The sequence below is a fragment of the Chiloscyllium plagiosum genome, chromosome 29 (assembly GCF_004010195.1).
Source record: "Chiloscyllium plagiosum isolate BGI_BamShark_2017 chromosome 29, ASM401019v2, whole genome shotgun sequence".
Lineage (NCBI taxonomy): Eukaryota > Metazoa > Chordata > Chondrichthyes > Orectolobiformes > Hemiscylliidae > Chiloscyllium > Chiloscyllium plagiosum.
The window spans coordinates 957,421-982,165 of NC_057738.1; the positions used below are offsets into that span (position 1 = coordinate 957,421).

The 24,745-nt window shown below is 40.1% G+C and overlaps 1 protein-coding gene across 12 annotated transcripts in view; it reads right to left on the bottom strand.

The window, feature by feature from the left end:
- The window catches only part of LOC122564315 (synaptonemal complex protein 2-like), a 277,458-nt gene that overhangs the window by 164,797 nt on the left and 87,916 nt on the right, over positions 1-24,745 (bottom strand). For all 12 annotated transcript variants that reach the window (XM_043719015.1, XM_043719016.1, XM_043719018.1 and 9 more), the window contains 5 exons: positions 24,466-24,621; positions 18,913-18,985; positions 14,153-14,292; positions 4,222-4,279; positions 4,075-4,138 (listed from right to left, as the gene is read on the bottom strand). In XM_043719015.1, coding sequence (XP_043574950.1) covers positions 4,075-4,138; positions 4,222-4,279; positions 14,153-14,292; positions 18,913-18,985; positions 24,466-24,621 — 491 coding nt within the window. The remainder of the gene's footprint in view (positions 1-4,074; positions 4,139-4,221; positions 4,280-14,152; positions 14,293-18,912; positions 18,986-24,465; positions 24,622-24,745) is intronic.

The following is a 24,745-nucleotide window of genomic DNA, read 5'->3' on the forward strand; positions in this document are numbered from 1 at the left end:
ATATTTGGAAAAGAATGGGCTTATCAATGATAGGCAACATGGTTTTGTGTTGGGGAGATCGTGCCTTACCAACTTAATAGTGTTCTTTGAGGAAGTGACCAAGTTGAGAGATGAAGGAAAGGCTGTAGATGTCATGTACATGGACTTTAGTAAGGCATTTGATTAGATTCCCCATGGTAGACTAATGGAGAAAGTGAAGTCACATGCTGTGCAGGGTGTGCTAGCTAGGTGGATAAAGAACTGGTTGAACAACAGGAAACAGAGTAGTAGTTGAAGGGAGTTTCTCGAAATGGAGAAAGGTGACTAGTGGTGTTCCATAGGGATCAGTGTTGGGGCCACTGTTGTTTGTAACATACACAAATGCTCTGGAAGAGGGCATTGTTGGCAACAGGAAACAGAGTAGTAGTTGAAGGGAGTTTCTCGAAATGGAGAAAGGTGACCAGTGGTGTTCCATAGGGATCAGTGTTGGGGCCATTTGTAACATACACAAATGCTCTGGAAGAGGGCATTGTTGGTCTGATCAGTAATTTTGCAGAGGACACAAGAGATTGGTGGAATAGCAGAAAACATAGGGGACTGTCAAATAATACAGCAGAATATAGATAGACTGGAGAGTGGGGCGGAGAAGTGGCAGATGGTGTTCAATCTTCAATCCGGGCAAATGTGAGGTGATGCATTTTGGGAAGTCTAATTTGAGAGCAAACTATACAGTAAATGGAAGAGCCTTGGGAAAATTTGATGAGCAGAGAGATCTGGGAGTTCAGGTCTATTGTACTCTGAAGGTTGCTGCACAGGTGCATAGAGTGGTCAAGGCGGCAAATAGTATGCTTGCCTTCATCGGATGGGGTATTGAGTATAAGAGCTGGTAGGTCATGTCAAAATTGTGCACGACGTTGGTTCAGCCACATTTAAAATACTGTTTACAGTTCTGGGTGCCACACTAAGAAAAGCTGCTTAACAAATCTTAACTAGGTTTATAGCAAGCGCTTTAAACTAATGGATGGTTGGGTGATTGGCAAACAGGTCTGGAGATACATATATCCTGACAGACCAAAAGAATATGGTTGTATTGCAGAGCAACTCATTAGGTAATGAAATGCAGAATAGGACAACAAGATACAAAGGTGGAAAGTATGGCTCAAAATGCAAAATTAATGGCTCTTTTCTTGAATGCATATCATATTAGAAAAACCAGATTGAGGGGAAATTTATAGAGAATTCCTACATTGTGGAAACAGGCCCTTCGGCCCAACAAGTCAACCCGACCCTCTGAAGAGTAACCCACTCTGACCCATTCCCCTATGTTTACCCTTGACTAATGCACCTAACTTACACAACACTGAACACCTATGAATTTTTAGCATGGCCAATTTACCTAACTTGCACATCTTTGGATTGTGGGAGGAAACTGGAGCTCCCAGTGGAAACCCATGCAGACACCGGGAGAATGTGCAAACTCCACACAGACCATTACCTGAGGCTGGAATCGAACCCAGGTCCTGGCTCTGTGAGGCAGCAGTGCTAACCACTGAACCACCGTGCCACCCAGAACAAAATAAATGAATTCAAGAGAGAATAGAAGTTGGTGTATGATCTTTATAGCTGTTATGCAGGGGAAGAAGGGAGGGAAACCGGAGTTTGACACTAAGAACAAAGAAAATTTACAGCCCACAATCAGGCCCTTCGGCTCTCCAAGCCTGAACCAATCCAAATCCACTGTCTAAACCTATTGCCCAATTCCTAAGCATATGTATCCCTCTGCTCTCTACCTACTCATACATCTGTCCAGATACATCTTAAATGAGGGTCAGGTTGGACTTGTTGGGCCCAAGAGCCTGTTTCCACAATGTAGGAATTCTCTATAATTTCCCCTCAATCTGGTTTTTCTAATATGATATGCATTCAAGGAAAGAGCCATTAATTTTGCATTTTGAGCCATACTTTCCACCTTTGTATCTTGTTGTCCTATTCTGCATTTCATTACCTAATGAGTTGCCCTGCAATACAGCCATATTCTTTTGGTCTGTCAGGATATATGTATCTCCAGACCTGTTTGCCAATCACCCAACCATCCATTAGTTTAAAGCGCTTGCTATAAACCTAGTTAAGATTTGTTAAGCAGTATACCAATCCCAGTATGCTTCAAATAAGGCTGGTCCTACTGGAACAGTTCCCTCCTACCACAGTAATAGTGCCACTGCTACATGAACCATAATCTATGCCACCCACACCAATCTTTGAGCCACACAATAAAGTCCTTGATTTTCTTAGTTATCTCTTAACTGTTCAAATTCTTTTAGCAGAAGCTCATATTTTTTCATATCAAGGTTTTTAAACTCCAAATTTTCACTCTTTAGAGGACATTGACTGTAGAATCTCATACTATCCATTTTCACATTTCTAGCTAGTTTACGGTCAGGCTGCAATTTCTTCCACTTGATTAACGTTTATTCATTCCGTGTCATTTTTTTGTTCAAAAAAATCATCTGTCTTGTCATTCATCCTTGCGCAGTTATATGCTTTAATCTCAAGTTTAACATTTTCCTCAACTTCTTTAGTTAACCAGATGATAAAATTCATTTTAAAGGGAGAGTTGTAAGAGTGTATGGCCTTAATTAAGGGACTGCCCAAGGCATTGTGTCTCTACCAATGGCAAATAAACTGCAGGGGTTCAAGGAGGCAGCTCACCACCACCTTAAAGGGCAAATAGAGATAGGCAATAAATGCTGGCTCAGCCAAGGACACCTACATTCAATGAATGAATGAATAAATATAATAAAAATTTCCAGCTAGATTCCAAACTGGATTGATGCAGAAACAGACGCCTATTTTTCAGCAAAAACTGTCATGTTTAATGGCATAAGTGTCAATTTGACAGAAAACATGTAAAGTGGGGTGTCAGGATGGGCTACAGGTAAAACAGGATGATCGGTTTGGGTGAGGTGTCTACAGCAGGATGCATGGAGTCTAGAGTGAGCAATTAGTGGGATGTAGGAGACAGTGATCTTTAATATAAGTAACAAGAGGAAAATTGACTCCCTGCAACTTTTCTGAATGCAAATAGGTCAGAATTACCTAAAGTCTATGATGCGAACTCGGAGTTGGAGACTTTATTTTGGGAAGGTTCCAGAGACAAAGTCATTTCCCCATTGGAAATTTAATCTTTCTGTGCAATTCCCATTGAATCAATGTAACTGAGGGATATTGGATGTACATCTCAGGGTATGTTTGGTCTTAGACTACTCAAAAAGCTAAGAGCTGGGCCTTTCCTTTTTTTCCCCCACCCTCCTTGCAATCTAATCCCTCTCCATTCCTGACTATTTCTGGACCGGATTTGGCTTTGGATTTGTACACTTCTTTATCCCTTAGTTGCCCTTCATATATAACTTCACAAACAATCTGATTGGTCAAAAGATATTAACTCGGGGCTCAGATATTATCTACACCAATATCATAAAATAATACTCAAGCAGCTCTTGACATGAAATAAAACTTACAAGTGCAAAGAGAAGTTTAACAATCAGTAAAACAGTTGGAATCACTTCCAGACAAACACTTCCAGGGGCGGCACGGAGGCTCAGTGGTTAGCACTGCTGCCTCACAGCACCAGGGTCCTGGGTTCAATTCCAGCCTCAGGTGACTGTGTGGAGTTTGTACATTCTGTGTCTGTGTGGGTTTCCTCTGGGTGCTCCGGTTTCCTCCCACAGTCCAAAGATGTGCAGGTATGTTAAATTGCCCGTAGTGTTAGGTGCATTAGTCAGAGGGAAATGGGTCTGGGTGGGTTACTCAGAGGGTCGGTGTGGACTTGTTGGGCCGAAGGGCCTGTTTCCACACAGTAGGGAATCCTCTCTAATCTCTAAACAGGCCACTTTTTCTGTCAAAGAATTGGCACATAAATCTGAGAAAGGAAGTATTTTGCCCCAGGTCAATGTAACTACACACTAGTCTGTTTCATTGGTGGGAATTACATTGGTCACTGCCGCTTGATGCAGTTTTTTTGATTGTAGGCTTAAACAAAATCTGCCCAACAGAAAACTGCCGTATACAAAAACAGGACAAGAGTTGCGAACTTACATAGCTTTACTCCGTGTTCGTTTAAACTCAGTCATGTTCTTCTCTTTATCTGCAGTGACTGTCCCTATTTAAAATAAATAAATAAATAAATAAATAAAACATGTCTTCCGCAGTAGGGAACTGAATAACAAGCTTAAGAATGCCAACCTGCATCCTCTGCATCTATGCTTGGTTTCAGTTCTGTTGCATCAAGCGGTCCGATTTTCTGTTGAAAGAATTTTGAAAACATTCCTTACAGTTCAGTTAGAACACCCATTTTTAAATTCAGAAAAGAGCACAAATTTTTATAAACAAACAAATCAAGAAAGCAAAGTTATCCTGATTTGTGAGTAAAATTTTTGCCAAGACTTAATTCACCAAGAAGGAACAAGCTTCAATTCAATGATTTTCATGAATCCAGACTAAAGTACATAATATCAATTACCTAGCTGTGTAGAGGAGACCATTACGAGCGTTTAACAGAAGGGGAATGGGAATGGGATCACTGCATACATACATTTTTGCATTTTGGGTTTGATAAAACTTCTAAAACTACATGAATAGTGGTCAAAATTCAATAAAAAGGACAAGGTATTTAAATTAAAACATTCCTTTCGATTGTAAAATGACAAGGATTTAACATAGGGAAAAGTGAACAATTGCTCTGTCATAATATTGGTCTGTCATGGGGCATGGAGAAATTTCGAGAAGGGAATGGCATGGCACTGCCTCCTCACAGCATTGGGGACTAGAGTCCGATTCTAGCCTTGGGTGGCGGTCTGTGTGGAGTTTGCACATTCTCCTCCCACAGTCAAAGATGTGCAGGTTAGGTGATTTGGCCATGGTAAAAGGGGGGGGGAAAAGAGTGCCTGGGTCCAGATGGGATCCTCCTCGAAGGGTCAGTGCAAACTCAATGGCCTCGTTCCACACTGCATGGATTCTATAATCATACAAAACCTACAGTGGCATTCATGCATTTTCAAAAGGCATTTGATAAATATAGGCTTTCCTACAAATGTGGAAGCCACACAAATAAAAAGGATAGTGCCATGACAAAAAGGATGTTGGTAGAGTGTTAGAAAGGAGTGTCACGGGTGAATGAATGGTTTTAAGATAGGAGAAAGTTATATCGTGGGCTTCAGATATAAATGTTAGAAATTGGGACTAATATTTTCCTATTTTCCTTTTGTCAAGTTGGAAATGTTTAGTAAATTTAGTTGAGCTAGACCTCAACTTCTCTTAATGTAAACATAGGGTTAAGTAGTGAGTAGATCTGTTGAAATGCCTTCACAAGAGTTTCATATCAAAATGGAGAAGTGCAGGATCCAAATCTGGGGAGTGAAGTGGACAGGTGTTTCAGATGGCAATGGGAAAACATTTTCCCATTAGGCCACTGTTGGAATATTGCGTGCAATTCTGGTCTCCTTCCTATCGGAAAGATGTTGTGAAACTTGAAAGGGTTCAGAAAAGATTTACAAGGATGTTGCCAGCATTGGAGGATTTGAGCTATAGGGAGAGGCTGAACAGGCTGGGGCTGTTTTCCCTGGAGCTTCGGAGGCGGAGGGATGACCTTATAAAATTATAAGGGGCATGGATAGGGTAAATAGACAAAGTCTATTTGTCCCTGTGGTGGGTGAGTCCAGAAGTAGAGGGCACAGATTTAGGGTGAGGGGAAAGATATAAAAGAGACCTGAGAGGCAATGTTTTCACACAGAGTGCCACATGTATGGAATGAGCTACCAGAGGAAGTGACGGAGGCTGGTACAATTGCAACATTTAGGAGGCAATTGGATGGGTATATGAATAGGAAGGGTTTGGAGGGATATGGGCCAGGTGCTGGCAGGTGGGACTAGATTGGGTTGGGATATCTGGTTTGCATGGATGGGTTAGATCAAAGGATCTGTTTCTGTGCTGTACATCTCTATGACACTATGTGATTGGCCAAAGTAATCTGGGTAAAATCTACAGGAGCAGTTCACACTGGCCAGGGGAATGCATGTTCAAAATGGAATTACTGAGAATACAGGCCCAAAAGTGTTCTATGTATGAAGAAACGTAAATATTTCATGTAATTTACAAGGCCAGAGGACCCTACATTTCATTTCTTGGGATATTTAGAACTACTTAAGACAGACATGTTTTTAAAAAAGTATAAAGGGAGCAAAACAAGAGGGGTTCTGGTAATGTACAGAAAGTGAAGCAAGAAACTAACAAAAGCAAAACAGGAGAGCAGGTGAGTGTGAAGAAATATTGGTCAGTAAGCTCAGAGTTTCCCAAGACATCCTACATGCATTTCAAGGGGAACTGGATAACTCAGGAAAGAGTGGAGCCCATTAGGGATCAAAAGACCAATCTGGGTGAAGGCAGTAGACATTGGTAGGGTGCTAAGCAAGTACTTCACATCTGTCTTCATTTTGAAGGAAGACATACGAACTGAAGTCGGGAATAGGGACGGAGAGTTTGTTGAGCATTCTGACGTTTGGATGGAGGTAGTATAGGAGGATTCAGCAGATTTTGAAGTGGAAATTACCGCATGGGAGTTGCCCATGGTTGAAGGTAACAAAATAGCCACTGCAATTTTAGCTAACACAAGATAGCTGAAGAAAATTATTAATTGCACATAGCAGTCTCCACAGACAGAATCGTGGCTATCACACATGTAGCAACCCGCTAAGATAATGAAGCACTTCATACAAACCTTGGTGGGAAAGAGCAAAGGAATGTGAACATCAGACATTTCTGATGAGGGAAGCACAGGTGAAAGCCTTTTAGCATGCTAATTTAAAACCTGTTATTTCATATGGATAGCAGGGTTTGGGGATGGGGTGGCGTTAACTCACATTAGTTAAAACCCTTTATGTAACAAATACATGTACGAGTACACACATTCATCGAACAGCTTTAGCAGATTAGACAGAGAATTAGGAGAGAGTGAGGACTGCGGACGCTGGAGATCAGAGTTGAGAATGTGGTGCTGGAAAAGCACAATAGGTCAGGCAGCATCCAAGGAGCAGGAAAATCGATGTTTTGGGCCTAAGCCCTTCATCAGTTTCCTGAAGAAGGGCTTATGCCCAAAACATCAATTTTCCTGCTCCTCGGATGCTGCCTGACGTGTTGTGTTTTTCCAGCACCACACTCTCAAATCAGAGAATTACACACAATCAGCTCTAGTCTCAGATGGTCTCGATAAGGAGCACCTTTGAAAAACCTGGAGGTAATCTCCTGTTACAAACCAGTTCAAAGTTTGTTATTTAGTAAACTAGAGGAGGAGAGTTTGATTCCATTATAAAGGGCTTTTTAGGCAGTTGCCACGACACAAATATATTTAATACGGGTATGTTGAAATTATAAATGCAACTAACAATCTAAGAAATTTGGCTGAATTCCTTTAAAACAAGTGGCTGTAGACAGAAGCCCCTCTACCACCAGCAGGGGAGTTGAATGACAAATGGTATAAGCACAAAGGACTGGGTGACATAACAAGTGGCAGAAACACATAACCTCTCAAAAGAGCACTAAGAAACAGACAGCATTCTAAGGGCAAAAGCAATTATAAAAAATATTACAGCTATTATGACCTCAGTAAAATAAACAATTGTAGCTTCACAAGATAACAAACAGCATCCAGAATGATGCAGCTGGCAAGTGTCTGGGAGGAGGCTGATTGAGAGAATGCAGCAAGCACTGAGTCAATGTTGCATGGAATCATTGTAACAGAACATTGAAAATATGCTGCACTTGATTGGGAGTGTTAGAGCACCTTGGACTCTGTCTTCAGGTGACCTCTTTCACACTGTGTTGTGAAGGAGCTCCGAACAAAGATAGATTTGCGCTGTTGACCCCAAGACTCAAGACTCCTCTGAAATCTCTCCCCAATAGCTTAGTGGTAGGAGACAGAGTGGTGGTAGAAGGCTGCATGTGACTGGAGGGTCATGTACTACAGGGATCAGTACAGGGTCGATTATTGTTTACAAATATCACAAACAATGTGTGGTTTTTGTGGGCAGGCATAAGGGAGAGACAGTGTGATTGGCTGTGCAATTGTCAGTGAGGGAGAGAAGGTCTTAAATTACATGAAGGTATAAATTGATTAGTCAGATGAACAGATCAGTAGTAGTTGTAACTTATCCCTCAAAAAAGTGGTGCAGCACTTTGGAAGTAGTAACAAGATGTGGGACTACTCAATGGATGGCAGGACTCTAGGAAACAGAGGAACAGAGGGATCTTGGGATATTTGTCCACAAATCCCTGAAGGTGACAGTTGAAGAGGCATACAGGATACTTGTCTTTTCAGTCATGGCATAGACAATAAAAGCAGGTAGTTATGTTGCTGTACAAGGGTTTGGTTCAGCCACAGATGGAGTACTGTTTGCAGTATTGGTCACTGCACTATAGGAAGGGAAAGCAGCTGGCTCTCTTAGTTGAAGGGTCAATAACAAAAGGCATTAATTTTAAGGAGAGAAACAGGTGGCGCAGAGGGAATTTAAGGAAAACTCTCCCCAATAAGGAACTTGTGGGTCTGGAATATACTGCTTGGGAGGGTAGTTGAGGCAGGAAACCTCCATTAAATAAGTACTTGGGTGAGCTCTGAAATGCCATAACATTCAAGGTCAAGTGATAGAAAATAAGACTAGTGTAGATTAAGAGCAGTTTTCTTTTCCCCCATTCATGCAGGTTGAATGGATCAAAGGTCTGCACTGTATGGTTCTATGAAGCTAGGACAAAAAAAAGAGTTAAGGTAACAGTTATGAAGACTACCTATTCCCTGGTACCCTAAGTTGATTCAGAAAAGAACAGAAGGGTTTGTCCTTACAAAATGTAAGCTGACCTTGAACTGAAAAGATAGACAAGGAAGAGGCAGAGCACACAAAAGCAAATAAATTATGATTCTTCGTAAAATACATGCACACCTCAACTGGAGCAGTGAATCCAGCTAAAAGTACTACTCTTGCTGGAACAATGTCATGGTTCCAGGATAAGAAGTTTCAGTTAAATAAATAGTTTGGAGGGTCTAAGTGTTGCTATTTTTCTTTGAGAAGTTCAGGCAATTTGATCAAAGATATTCAAAAAGAGAGCTGGATAGAGTAAATAAAGAGAAATTGTTTCCTTACTTAGAGAGATTGAAGGTCATTAGTAACATGTGAAAGAAAACACCTTTTATATAGCGAGTGATTAGGATCTGGAATACATCCTGTAAGGATATGGCGGTGGCATGTTTTATTGTGCCTTATAACATTAAGTCAGCAATTTTAAGCTATTGCACCTAACATCAATCATATGAAGGTCAAAAATTTCATCTCAACTGTGATCACTTGAAACATAATATGCTTCTGGAAGTATGCACCTCAACTGTAACAGTATAGAATATTAGCCCAGAAACTGTGCCTGAGAAACAATTGTGTGTAATAGTTAGCCTTCAAATTTTGTTGGACTCTGATGCCAGGACATCCACACCAATTTTATGTTCCAAAGATAATATGGCTCAGTGGTTAGCACTGTTGCCTCACAGCACCAGGGACCCTGGTTCAATTCCTGCCTCGGGGCAACTGTTTGTGTGAAGTTTGCACATTCTCCCCGTGTCTGCGTGGGTTTCCTCTGGGTGCTCCGGTTACCTTCCACAGTCCAAAGATGTGCAGGTTAGGTGAATTAGCCATGCTAAATTGCCAATACTGTTAGGTGCATTAGTCCGGGGGAAGTGTTGGGGAATGAGTCTGGGTGGGCTACTCTTCAGATAGTCGGTGTGGACTTGTTGGGCTGAAGGGCCTGTTTCCACACTATACGGGATCTAATCCAATCTAATTTAATTGCAAATAAAATATCCTGCGAAAAGGTAAAACTCACATGGTCAGCAGTATAGGCTGTTTATAAAATTAGGTAAAATTGTCTAAGATCTCAGTGGACAAAAGGACAGCTTCCCACCTCTTAAACAGCATCAATTTCTGCAAGTACAGAAAACTGCCCAGATTAATAGATGCAGCACTGACCACAAAACAACACAATATCTTAATTGGAATTTGAATTTTTTTGATATGAAAGAAATTTCTAAGATTTCCTCAAATTTAAAATCAAAAGAGCACAATCAGAGCTGAAAGCCTGTTTCAACAATATATGCAGTTCAAGCTTTAGATGAGCCATAAAAAAAAAGTGACCTGATAGAATTAATACACCAGTCTTTTCTTCACTGCATCCTTCCCTCTCAGCCCCAGGGGACAAGCAGAAAACTCTAGAAGAGCTCGTTTGGAATAGTTCTTGAAGCCCGGTTCAAGGTATGAATTAAACTTCAGGATTAACAATCTCCAATTCAGCACATGGGAATTAAAAAGAAAAATCTGTTGAGCATTTTGTCAGAAGTTGTCACAGTGAAGGGCACGAGTAGGTCTTTTCCAAAAGAGAAGAACTGCTAGAAAGTCATCACCTCTACAAAATTAAAGCCATTAGGAGGAATATTTTGGGAAAGAAACAGGAGCGTAGAATTGACACCTTACTTGAAGGTGGACACCTAGTGGAAGGTCAAGAATTCCAAAATATAGTTAAAGCCAACACTATCGTTACATTCAAAGTGCATCAAACCAACAAACTTGTAACAGCTATGCTTGTTGCACCTATCCATCTCTTTCATTCTACATACACAGCACCAAGAGACATTGACATGCATGTGAAGGAAATCTGGTTTTAAAGGTCAAGGCAGACACCAGAGCAAAACAAGTGGCCAAGATGATCTAACACCACAACACAACCAAGGGTTTTCCAAAATGTTATTCATCTCACTGTTGCTAAGGCAATCAAATGGTTTTGCAACCATTAATATCCTGTGCCCTAAAGGGCAAGATGACATCGCCTAAAATCTATTGCCAACATATTTATCACTATGTATCTTGAAGGAAACAAATCTCAGTAAGGGGTACAGCCTACAAGAGACCCCCATTGAATTACAGATCACCAATTCCTCGCATTGGCAGAATCACACTGTATTGCTAATACATTAGCTCATTCCTAACTTTTCGTTTGGTACATATCAATGGTAGGACTCAGGTTAGCAGATCTCTGCAGTCGAAATTCAGGAGACTCAAGTCATTCCCAGGGAGGTGGAACACATCACATGACATTTGAAGGCTCTGATGACTGAAGGGAAATTTAAGGCAAGTACCAAGACGAACAAAACTGAGCAGATTACCAAACCCACAAAGACATCTTGACCTACATATTGTTGTTGTTGCTTCTGTCTACAAGAATGAAGATGTTGCCAGAATGGATAGGCCATACTGCAGGCACAGTGTGGAAGCTGCAATCAGCAACTGCTAAAGTTGTGAAGATTATTAAAACAGTCAAGCCATTCATGATTTGCTCATTTTAAGCCTTGCATATGAAACAAATAGAGAAAATTGTTTTCGAAGGTAACCCTTTAGCACTATGCTGTTACACTGGACAGGGATGAAGCAGATTATTCAAACATTTATGAATGAATGCAAGGCATGCCAAATTTATGAACCCAAGCACTGTACGTAGATCTGCACAACCTTCTATTCATGCCTCAGACCAACTGTACAGGACATATGGTACGTACTATTAAATCAAAGATCATTAAATGTTAAACAAACTAAATTTTCCTCATTGCGTTTGCATGCAATATAAATGGAGAAGGATTACCATCCCTTACACAACTTCTGTTTGGAACTCAAGTACAAATGACCTTTCACTGCACCAACTGTCAATCCGTCAAAACACAGGACATTCTTCTTCAAGGCAGAGGAGCATAAATGGTAGGACTCAGGTTAGCAGATCTCTGCAGTCGAAATTCAGGAGACTCAAGTCATTCCCAGGGAGGTGGAACACATCACATGACATTTGAAGGCTCTGATGACTGAAGGGAAATTTAAGGCAAGTACCAAGACGAACAAAACTGAGCAGATTACCAAACCCACAAAGACATCTTGACCTACATATTGTTGTTGTTGCTTCTGTCTACAAGAATGAAGATGTTGCCAGAATGGATAGGCCATACTGCAGGCACAGTGTGGAAGCTGCAATCAGCAACTGCTAAAGTTGTGAAGATTATTAAAACAGTCAAGCCATTCATGATTTGCTCATTTTAAGCCTTGCATATGAAACAAATAGAGAAAATTGTTTTCGAAGGTAACCCTTTAGCACTATGCTGTTACACTGGACAGGGATGAAGCAGATTATTCAAACATTTATGAATGAATGCAAGGCATGCCAAATTTATGAACCCAAGCACTGAACCCAATCTGCACAACCTTCTATTCATGCCTCAGACCAACTGTACAGGACATATGGTACGTACTATTAAATCAAAGATCATTAAATGTTAAACAAACTAAATTTTCCTCATTGCGTTTGCATGCAACATAAATGGAGAAGGATTACCATCCCTTACACAACTTCTGTTTGGAACTCAAGTACAAATGACATTTCACTGCACCAATTGTCAATCCGTAAAAACACAGGACATTCTTCTTCAAGGCAGAGGAGCATAAAAGAGACACTATGCCTGAACAGGTGGAGAAGAACAAAAGTGCTGCTAGATAGAGTATGCAAGTCAGAAATACAAGTACTTATATACCAAAGGTTTCCAGAATGTACAGCAGCAAGATCATATGGTCATTAATAATCATTAAGCTATGCACCAAATCATACACAGAAGGAGGAAGAAATTGTGCATTCATAATCACAGAGTACACTGAGTGGCAGCAACCTGTTAGTCAACATTCACAACCAAAACAGCACATATCTTACCAATCTATAATATAAATCAGCAGATGGGGAAGAGTTATCAAATTTCCAAAGCATGACATAAAAGTTTGATCATGCTCTTCAAATGGAAGGCACTGTTGGATTTAGATTACTTTACAGTGTGGAAACAGGCCCTTCGGCCCAACAAGTCCACACCGACCCGCCGAAGCGTAACCCACCCATACCCCTACATTTACCCCTTACCTAACACTATGGGCAATTTAGCATGGCCAATTCATCTGACCTGCACATTTTTGGACTGTGGGAGGAAACCGGAGCACCCGGAGGAAACCCACACAGACACGGGGAGAACGTGCAAACTCCACACAGTCAGTCGCCTGAGGCGGGAATTGAACCCGGGTCTCTGGCGCTGTGAGGCAGCAGTGCTAACCACTGAGGAATGCATTATCTGTACATAACAGGTAGCAGTAATAAATGTCTGTTGGATTCTTCAATGCCATGACCTCCATTATATTTCTTTGAGGAATAACAAGTAAAGCTGCATCAGGCAAAGTACCTTCTTATAAGCAAAACCCACATCAGTATGTTCAAGTGCAGCTTTTAAAAAATACAAGGAAAAGGTTGTTCAAAGCTAAGGGAAATATTAGGAGAATGGGACTTATTCATATAATATTGGCATGCACAGAATGTAAATTACCACCTGTAGTGCCATATTCATGGCAATCCTTACAATAACAAACAAATAAAACATCATTTTCTCAAAAAAGGGCTCTATAGAAAGATTAGATTTCTTTTTTCTGCAGTTACAAAGCTAGCAGAAAATTTTCCAGATGGTATACGTAAATCTTGCATACATACAGAATTGTCTACTTTGTACGAGGCAGGTACATTCTAACAACAAAAATGGACACTTTAAACAAAAGCAAATCTTGAAGTGTGCAAACCATGCATAGAAAGATGACAAAATGGCACAGAAGGGGGCAAATTATTCCCCTTCAAATATTTACCAGAAGGACATCGGCCACACATCAAGTATATGATAGGTCGGACCAGAAGAATGTTTGATTAAGAGCTGATGATTAACCAACAATATATCAACACAAGAACAAACACTGAATAGTTGATAAACTTAGCAGGTCCGGAAGCATCTGTGGAGAGACAGACAGAGTTAACATTTCAAGTCCAGTATGAAGAGTCTTCTAAAGAATGGCAAAACAGGACTTGAACCTCTTCAACTCTATTTCTCGCTTCATATATGGTGCCAGACCTGTTGAGTTTCTCCAACATTGTTTGCCCCAATGTTTTCAGCATCTGCAGTACCTTGATTATATAATGACATGAGCTTTTGTCCAGTTGGAGACAGAATAAAATTTAGAAAACAAACTACCTTTGAACTTGATGGCTGAGAAGGGAGACTGACAGCAGCTTCAACAGAGCTTTGCTCATCTTTAGAGCCCAAACTTTGCACATAATCATTCTCAACATCTTTTATTTGTTGTCCCAATCTTGTTGATCCCCTTCCAGAACCTAGAGAATTTTGAGAAAAAGTCAATGCTTCCATTATCTTTTAAAGTCTTGGGAAACAAACAAACAGTCCCTGGACATTTATTGGATTTTAGTTCGAAGATCTTCTGATATTAAAATTACTTTAATTTCATTAATCTTCAGTCTTGCAATACCCCTGTTCTGGAATGTAAATCCTACCTTTGATTGTTAAGATTGAACAAATCCTCTTTCTACTTTATTCAGATACACACACACACACACGCAAATGTTTAATCTTTTTATATTCCTGGCTAGATTATCCTTAGTTCCCTTGTTTTTTTTTTGTTGGCCTTTCGTTGGTTTCAAAACAATCTTCCAATCTTCAGACTTAATTTCTCACAACATGTTAAATCTTTTAATCTGACACTATCTTTAACCTCCTTAGTAAGCCACTGACAAATCTTTGATTGCATTCTTGGAATGCATAATTGTGAACATACTTAAATGGTTAGAGTCAAAGATGTATAACATGGAAACAGACCCTTCAGTCCAAATCATCCATACTGACCAGATATCCTAAACTAATGTAGACCCATTTGTCAGCACTAGGCCTGTACCCCTCTCAACCCTTCCTATTCATATACCCATACCTTTTCAATGTTATAATTATACCAACCTCCACCATTTCCTCTGGTAGCTCATTCCATACATGCACCACCCTGTGTGAAAAAGTTACCCCTTAGGTCCCTTTTAAATCTTACCCCTTTCACCCTAAAACTATGCCCTCTAGTTCTGGACAGCCCCACCCTAGGGAAAAGATCTTGACTATTTGTCTTATCCATGCCCATGATTATATAAACCTCACCCCTCAGCCTCTGACAGCCCAGGGACAATAGCTCCAGTCTATTCATCTTCTCCCTGTAGCTCAAACCCTCCAACCCTGGCAAAACTGTTGTAAATCTTTTCTGAACCCTTTCAAGTTTTACACCTTTCTTATAACTGGGACACCAGAATTGAACACAGCATGTAAACACTTTAAAGTATTTGCAAATGTTTATTTGCAACCACACCTTTTTAATCTATTTACTCAAATCATATTAACCAAGCCATCCCCCATCCCTATACAATTGGCTTTAAACTTCATAGCTGTTTTTGGAGTATGGAATCTTCAAAAGTAACAGGGAATTGAATTGTGTTGTTATTATTTCTACTGTATCTTTTACTAAATTACTAATCAAACCTGCTTTAATGCACATTATATCTAAAATTCTTTAAATTGATTATACTTTATTACTCCAGGAGATGGTCCTAAAAGTGTTCAAAGTACCTTCCAGACTCCTTTGGCCAATTTGGTTAGCCCAGTCAAAATCTCCCACAACTATAAAATTGGATCAGGGTTAACCATTTGCTAAGAACATTTAGCAGGGTAGGAGATGCGCACAAGTCCACAAAAGCAGTTGCAGAAAAATTCTAAAATGTCAAATTATGAAGTGTAAACTGCAGTATTTTGGAGAAACAGACTGAGCTTTGAACTAAGATTTAATAGATAACCAGACAGGCAAAATTAGATAACTTTCACTCAAATTGCAGAAGGAAAACAGACTACATTTACATGGTCTCTGCACATCTTCATTCCATCCTGCATTGTTCAACAGCAATCCCAAAGACAGAGAAAAATATCAGCTATTTTAAATAATGCAAGACTTCACAGGTGTCAAATATAGCCATGATGTGGAGGTGGTGTTGGACGGAGTTGAACAAAGTCACATGACATCAGGTTATAGTCCAACAGGTTTGTTTGAAATCACAAGCTTTGGAGTGATGAGATCTGATGAATGAGCAGTGCTCAAAGTTATGAATTTCAAATAAATCTGTTGGACTTTCGCTGCAATATAGTAGTTGAAGAGGCAATAGAAATGCAGGCTAGTTCTCACATGACCTTCTGTATGCACATAAACAAGTTGCAGCTTCAATTCAGTATCTTAGACTGGGAACAACTCTACACCCAACCAAATTAGTTACGAGGAAAGAAAATACAAATCGTTAACCAGTGGAGGAGTGCCCACTAGAACCTGAAATGTGATGATATCAGAGGATAACCACTCAAGCTATTCAATAACTTATTGCATTATTTTATTTTCAGTTACCATGCAAGTCACGGAGAGGGCAGTTCAGAAATAAAAGCCACCTGATTAGGTCCTAGTATCAGAGAATTGAGTTAGAGCAAACAACAATTTGTCCAGGTACTTCTTGAATGCTGCTACATAGTGTCTGCCATTCACAATCTTAGAAATTTCTATCAACCTCCCGCATTCCAGTGAAAACAAACCCAGTCTATTTAACCTTCCTTCATAGCTAAACCCCCCCATACCAGGCAACATCCTGGCAAACCGTTTCTGTATCCTCTCCAAAACATCTACATCCTTCTGGTAGTGTGACGACCAGATCTGTACACAATTTGCAAGTGTGGTCTAATTAAAAATGCTCTAAAGCTGCAGCAGAATTTGCCTATCCTTATACTCAATGCCACTTCCAAAGGCAAGCATGCCATAGGCCTTTTTTACTACTTTATCTACCTGCGCTGCCATCTTCAGTGATCTGTGGACCTGTACACCCAGACCCTACTGCATATCAATACTCCTAAGTGTTCTGCCATTCACTGCATAATTCGGAAGGTCAACTGATACTTGACCTTCCAAAATGCATCACCTCATTTTTCTGGAATAAACTCCAACTGCCATTTTTCTGCCCAAGCCTCCAACTGATCGATCTCCTGCTTTATCCTCTGACAAGCCCCTTCACTATCCACCACAACACCAATCTTTGCATCATCCACAAACATACTAATTAGACCAGTCATGCTTTCCTTCCAACCATTTATGTAGACTGCAAAAAGCAGAGATCACAGTTCTGATCCTTGTCGAATACCACTAGTCACAGTTTATTCCATTCTGAAGAGCATCCTTCCACCACTACAGACCTGTCTCCTATGACTAATCCAGTTCTGTTTCCATCTTGCCAGCTCACCCCTGGTACCAGCCTGCCATGAGGGACCTTGTCAAAGACTTTACTGAAGTTCATGTGACAATATCAACTGCTTTTCCCTCAATCAAGTTGAGGGAAAAAACTCAATCAAGTTAGTGAAGCAGGACTTCTCTGCACAAAACATTCCATCTACAATAAAAGTCCATTTGCTTCTAAAGGTATATAGATCTTGTCAGAGAATCTTTTCCAATAATTTCCCTACCACCAAAGTGAGGGGCACAAGCTTATTTTCTGGATTATGCCTGCTAACCTTCTTAAACAATGGGAGCACATTAGCTGGACCTCACCTGTGACCAAAGAGGATACAATGTCATCTGTCAATTCTCCAGCAATTTGTTTTCCTTCCTTCCATAATATTTTAGGATATCTCCCATTAGGACCCAGGGACTTATCTATCTTAATTTTTTTTTAAAGATGCACAACACCTCCTCCTTTTTAATAGCAACTTGGCTTAGAAATTAGACACTCCCTTCCATGAAATCGTCCTCCACCACTTCCTTCTCATTGGTGAACATCAGCATAAAGTATTCATTTCGGACTTCACCTACCTCTTCTGGTTCCATACACAGATTACCTCCTTTGTCCTTAAGTTGGCCAGCCCTTCCCTGGTGACCCTCTTGCTTTTTATAGGAGCATAAAGAGCTTTGGAATTCTCTTTAAATCCTTTTGCTAGTGACTTTTCATGACCCTTTTTAGCCCTTTTAGTTCCTTGTTTAAATTATTTCCTAGTTTTCTTATATACTTTAAGGGCTTAGTCAGTTCCCATCCTCCTAGACCTTACATATGCTTCCTTTTCCTTTGTGACCAAGGTCATAACATCCCCGGTCATCCAAGGTTCACACAACTTGCCATACCTGTCCTTCATTCTCGCAGGAACATGCCACCCCTGAACTCTTGTCTACCGTTTGAAATATTCCGACATGTCCAATGCGGATTTACACTCAAAACAGCCACCTCCAATCAAAATTCTCCAGTTCCTGCCTAATAGTACACCTATTCCTTCACCCAAGGACTGCTGCTATCTCTATCCAAGAATGCCTTAAAACTCACTGTATTATGGTCACTACTGCCAAAATGTTCCCCTACTGACACATCACTCACGTGGCCAGGCTAATTTCATAAAACCAGATCCACTATAACCCCTTAACTAGTTGGATCATTTACATACCATTACAAGAAACTCTCCTGAATGGTCCTAGAAATCTGCCCCAGAAACACTGAGGAATCCGGATCTCTGACTTCAAGCAGCCAATATGCTACAAGGATGTAGGTGATGTAGGAAAGATAATACCAAATGTAATTCAAGGTACAGCAGTACATTGCATTCGAGCTGCAGAATTCCATCAGCAAATTTAAAATTAATCTGTTCCATCCATTGTGTAGGTGATTTAGGGGCTGTTACTTTAACTATTTGTCTTTTAATATATAAAATGTCTGAACATCTCTGAAGTTTGGCATACCGAAATACCTTTTTAAAAAAAGTGAATGAATTAAAGTGTGGCAAATGTCAACTTCTATACATGTAAAAGTTGGTTAACAGTGAAGGACTATTAAGTTCTATTTATCTATACATCTGAAGGCAATACACAGTGCATAAAGCCCAATTTCAAAACTTACAAGTAGTTGAATAACTATGTCTTCTACTTCTGCTGGACTCCAAGGCAATTAAATTTTTCAGTTTACTGTTTACCTGAAAAACATGCACAATATAATCTTTATGCACAGTTATTTTAGACTTCCTAATTGTGACAGAGAAAGATTTAGAGCAAGAAATTCTCAAGACATGTTGCAAGGTGCTTTTCAAAATTTCAAGTGGAAAAGTATCAATGTCAACAATTGAAAATATCAATGGCTGTTAACTGATTTTTTAATATTTGTGATTTTGGAGAAGATTTGTAGCTCAGGTTGTAAGGTTGTTCACTGAGCGGGTAGATTTGTTCTCAGATGTTTTGTCACCATGCTAAGTAACATTATCAATGAGCCTCCGATGAAGCGCTGGGGTTCTGTCCTGCTTTCTATGTATGTATCTTGATTTGTTGCGATGGGTGAAATCATTTCCGGTTCTTTTTCTAAAGAGGTTAATAAATGGGGTCCAAATTGATATGTTTGAAAATGGAATTCTCAGCCACCAGGATAACAAGCACCAACTAGCCACCAAAAGACAGGACTATCATTCATTAATATCCTTACACACAGCTGAAAAGGGACACCAGTTAGAGTGACACCAGTTTGACTGGGACAACACACAGGTTAAATGAAGACACGGACAGGAATTCCTAGAGACCTGACATCCAAACCAGAACTTCATTAACACACACTGATTTGGACCCCATTTAACAACCTCTCAGAATGAACCCAAATTGATATCACCCACCACAACAAACCAAACCAGGTAAATAGCGAACAGGACCGAATACCGGTGTTTCATCAGAGGCTCACTGATGATGTTACCTAGCATGGTGACAAAATGTCAGAGAACAAAGCTGCCAGCTCAGTGAGCAAACTTTCAACCTGATTTTTAATATATTTAATAGATCTCAACTGGTTTGAATTGGATACAACTGGAAAAAATAAAGCTTGAATTCAATTGGCATCCCTGCTTGGGTTTAAGTAGCTTATTGGAACATTGCCAGAGCTAGTTGATCTACAAAATAGACAAGTAGTAGCCATTCGTTTGATCTAATAAACCCCAACTCCACATTCCTGCCTTTTCCACATAATTCTGGATTGTCTTACTGACTAAAACCCAGTTTCAACTGTAAAGATAAGGCCCAGACTGAACAACTGTCTGAAGTTAAAAAAGATATTCCACAGATTCACTACCTTCAGAATGAATGTCTTCTCATTTGCTTTATATAAATGGCTTCTCATCCAAATTTTGCCCTTGGGTCCTAAACTCTCTCACAAGGAAAATCAACCTCAAGACATGCTTGGAGCACTGCATCCTGACAACATTTAAGCAATCGTATTTAAAATATGCGCTCTCCAGAACATGCTGCAGCCCTCGTCAAGCTGGTCCAGCAGAATCACAACACTGGCACCTCCCAAAAACGTGGAAAATTGCCCAGCTATGTCTTGTACACAAAATGTTCAATGAATCTAAACTGACCAAATAATGTCAAAGGCTTTCATTAACCTTAAGGCTGCATTTGACAGTGTGGCATAAAGAAACCCTAGCAAGATGAATCAATAGGAAAAAAAAGGGGAGAACTCCCTACGGATTGGAATCATTCCTGGCAAAAAGGAAGGTAATTGTGATTTTTGGACGTCAGACATCTCTTTTCGTCAGGGTAGTATCCCAGACCCAACTACCTTTAGCTGCTTCAGTGACCTTCCCTCTATTAAAGGTTAGCAGTGATTGTGGTGATATAGTTCAATGGTGATTGTGCAATAAGCAGCACCATTCATAACCTCTCCGATAAGTACGCAATCCATATCAAAAAGCAGTAACCTGGACAATACCCATTTTTGAGCTGACAATTAATATTGACATTGTACAAGCACCAGGCAATGAACGTATCCAACAAACAGAAACTAACCATTGCCCTTCATGTTCAAAGGCATTGCCATTGCTGAATCCTCCACGAAGATCATTTTGGATGGTTACCATTGACAATTCAGAAACTGAATTGGGCTAGCCACACAGTACTGTGCTGGTGAGGGCTTGGTTAGAACATTTGGCAGGATAGTGTGTGTGTGAGGCTGTGATGCTAATAGTGTGGGATCTCACACATGCTGAGACAACTACAGAGGTGCAGCCTTCTCAGCTTCAGCTTATTGCCTGAAGGGTGCTGTCCCATAAGTCAAACTCACCATTGACTGTGTCTCCCTCCCTAACCCAAGCAGGCCTATGACCCTCTGCTACCATGGTGGCACTGCTTTTCTTTTGCAACAAAGTAATGTGGCCGTAAGAACAGGTCAGAGGTGAGGAATCTTGCAGTGAGTAACACCTCCTGATTCTCCAAACGCTGCCCACTTTCTACAAGGCACAAGTTAGGAATGTGATGGAATACTCCTGACTTGCCTGGATGAACATAGCTCCAACAAAATAAGTCTGAAGCCATCTGGCACAAAGCCATTTGATTGGTTGAGTGAGTGGAAATGGTGCCAATCTGTAGCAAAAGCGTACACCGTCTAAAAATTGCACTGCAGAAATTCACCAAGGCTCCTGATAAAGCATCCCTTAACTCATAACGATGGGACACATGGGAACACCTCCATCAGTAAAATCACCTGCAAGTCACTCAAGACTCTGACTTGGAAATATATCACCAGTCCTTCAGCGTCACTAGGTCAAAATCCTGGAACTCACTCATAACAGCATTAGGACTGCAGCATATGGACTGCAGTGGTTCAAGGCCACTATCTTCAAGGGCAACAAGAGATGGATAATAAATGCTAAACCAGCCAGCAATGCCCACATCCCAGGACTGAAAAATAGAAGTCCTAGCTTCAATTGCTTTGTAACCATGTCTGTATAATAACACACCATTTCACCCTTTAGGTTTTGTTTGCCATAATTTCATTTGTTTAGAGTACTCCATTTAAGAGCAAAGCCATTAATTTTGCTCGTTTACTTCCTGACCCAAATGACATCATGAAGACATCAAACAGAAGCTTTGCATTCAAGATTAGGGACACAATGTCATCTATCAAAGCTGAATGATTTCAAAAATATCTTCTCTCAAATCTACCTGACAAGTGCACGAGCGCTTGAGTGCAATAACAATGGTTGCAAAGGAAGGACAATAATTGAAGATCTAAAGTAATGCATCTGCCCAGTCTAAGGAGGAGTTGAAGGCAATAAACCAAAAAGGTTCAGAAGGAAAAGTACTTTAACATTATATTGCACACCTAATTAAAGACAGTAAATTGGAATTATGCAAATGACTTCTAGACCTGACATATACATGATGCCAATCATTTTTCATTTTTTCTGAGCATGCGATTCATCACTCGCACCATTCTGCAATGTTTCACTTGCCTGCACACACAGCACCAAACAGCTGCTTGCCCTTGAAAATGGCCCATCAAGCCACTGAAGGATAGTTAAGAATCAGCCACAACACCGGTGGCCTAGAATCACATGGATACCAAAGCAGGACAAAGATGACACATTCCCTTCCCTGAGAAGAACATTTGTATCAAAATCCATCTGGTTTTCCCATGCTAGTTTCATGACAGCCATAGCATTGTTTCACTCGAGATTTTATTTATTGAATTTAAATTCTCTCAGCTGCCAGAATAGATTTGAGCCCATGTTCCTTCGACATTAAAGTGGTCTCTGGATCAGTCCATAGTATTACTACTGCAGAGGGGTGAGGTGGTGGCATTATACATTGCAAAGGATAGCAAGGCAACTATTGTTAATTTAATTTTCAACACATTTGATAATCCATGATCAATTATGACAGCATGTGCAACATTAAAATTCCCACTATCACAATGACTCGTCATGGAGACTAAACTATTGAACCTTAACAAGGGTAGTTAATTGAAGTCCAGTCTCCAAAGGTAAAATATGGATAATGCTCTTGATTTTACTTAAAGTGGCAATAGCCAGAAGGCAAGCCAACCAATCTTACAGATAACTGCCAAACTTAATACATTACATTTTCAGAAAATTAAAATTAACCATTCCATGAAACTTGTACACAAAATACATAACAGGAAAAAAAGGCATATTTTTGTTTTTCCTTTCAATCTGCATTTTTGACAATGTAACCCCAGAACGCTTCAGATTTTCTATATTTAACTCCATTGGGCTCCAAGCACACTACAATTGGTTCACTGAGTTTCATTCCTACTTCTACTGGCTAAGAGTAACCCCTCTTAACCCATTAAAAAAATAATATAATTATAATTAGTACTCAAGTATTTTTCAAGATCAAACAAAAATGCAATCACAAAAAACTTTATGCAGTGACAAATGTTAGCTCATGTCAGTGAAAGTTATAGAGTCAGAAATAGGCCCTTTAGCCCATTGGGTCTATACAAACAAAACATCAAGGGGTGTAGGTTTGCTCGCTGAGCTGTAGGTTTGATATCCAGATGTTTCATTACCTGGCTAGGTAATATCAGTGGCGACCTCCAAGTGAAGCAAAGCTGTTGTCTCTTGCTTTCTATTTATGTGTCTGTCCTGGATAGAGTTCCTGGGGTTTTTGGTGATGTCATTTCCTGTTTGTTTTCTGAGGGGGTTGATAGATGGTATGCCAAAGACATGCCAGAGAATTCCTAGAGGCCTGGCACTCCAACCACAATGCCATAAACAAACACATAGGTCGAGATACCATCTATCAACCCCTCAGAAAACAAACAGGAAATGACATCACCACAAACCCCAGGAACCCCATCCAGGACAAACATAAATAGAAAGCAGGAAACAACAGTTTCGCTTCACTTGGAGGTCACCACTGATGTTACCAAGCCAGGTAATGAAACGTCTGGATATCAAACCTACAGCTCAGCGAGCAACCCTATACCTCAACCGGAGCTACAAACCTTCACAAACTTTGCAAACAAACATCAAACTAGACTAACCCTATTTACTTGCACTTGGTTCATTGTACACCATATCCTGGCATTTCAATGCTCATCTCATCTAGATGAGGGGGAAAAGATTGAAAAAGGGACCTAAAAGGCAACTTCTTCACAGAAGATGGAATAAGCTGCTAGAGGAAATGGTAGAGGCTGGTACAATTGCAACATTTAATAGGTATCTGGATGAGTATATGAATCGAAAGGGTTGAGAGATATGGGCCAAATGCGACTAGATTCATTTAGGTTTTCTGATTGGCATGAAGGAGTTGGACCAAGGGGTCTCTTTCCTTGCTGTACTGCTCTATGACTATCTAGCATTTTAAGTTCAATCCTGAAATCCAAGGAGTTAAGATTTTGGACCAAAATTCAGTTCAGTATAAAATGGATTGAGAATATCATGTGGAGAGCAACTTAAATTTTCAAAATTGCAATGCAATGTAATAAAACAAAGACTACATTTTCAGAACAGGTGTCATATGCGAACACACTCAAAATGAGTGGTAAATTAATAATCCATAGGGTATGGAAAAGCATAATGGTCAGCCTTAATTACAAATTAAATTATGGAATAACATAGAAACCATGATGTTAACAAAACTCTTCCAGGACGCTCGAAAAGGGAATGCACACCTTTACTGATTTAGATGATTGTATTCCCGTATCACTGTAGTATCTTTCCTCTTCAGGCTGTGTTGAGTCAAGCTTTCTCGCAAGTTCACCATCACTGGCAGGATACGTTATTTCAGACTTATCCACAGTTGAACGTTGGCTTCCAAAAACTGTCAGCTACATCGTAAATGGAAAATTTGCAGAAATTAAACAAAATCCTACATGTCTAATCTCTAAACATAGCTGGAAAAGTTGCTAACCGCAAGACTCAAAAGTGCTACAAGTAGACAATCAGGGGAAG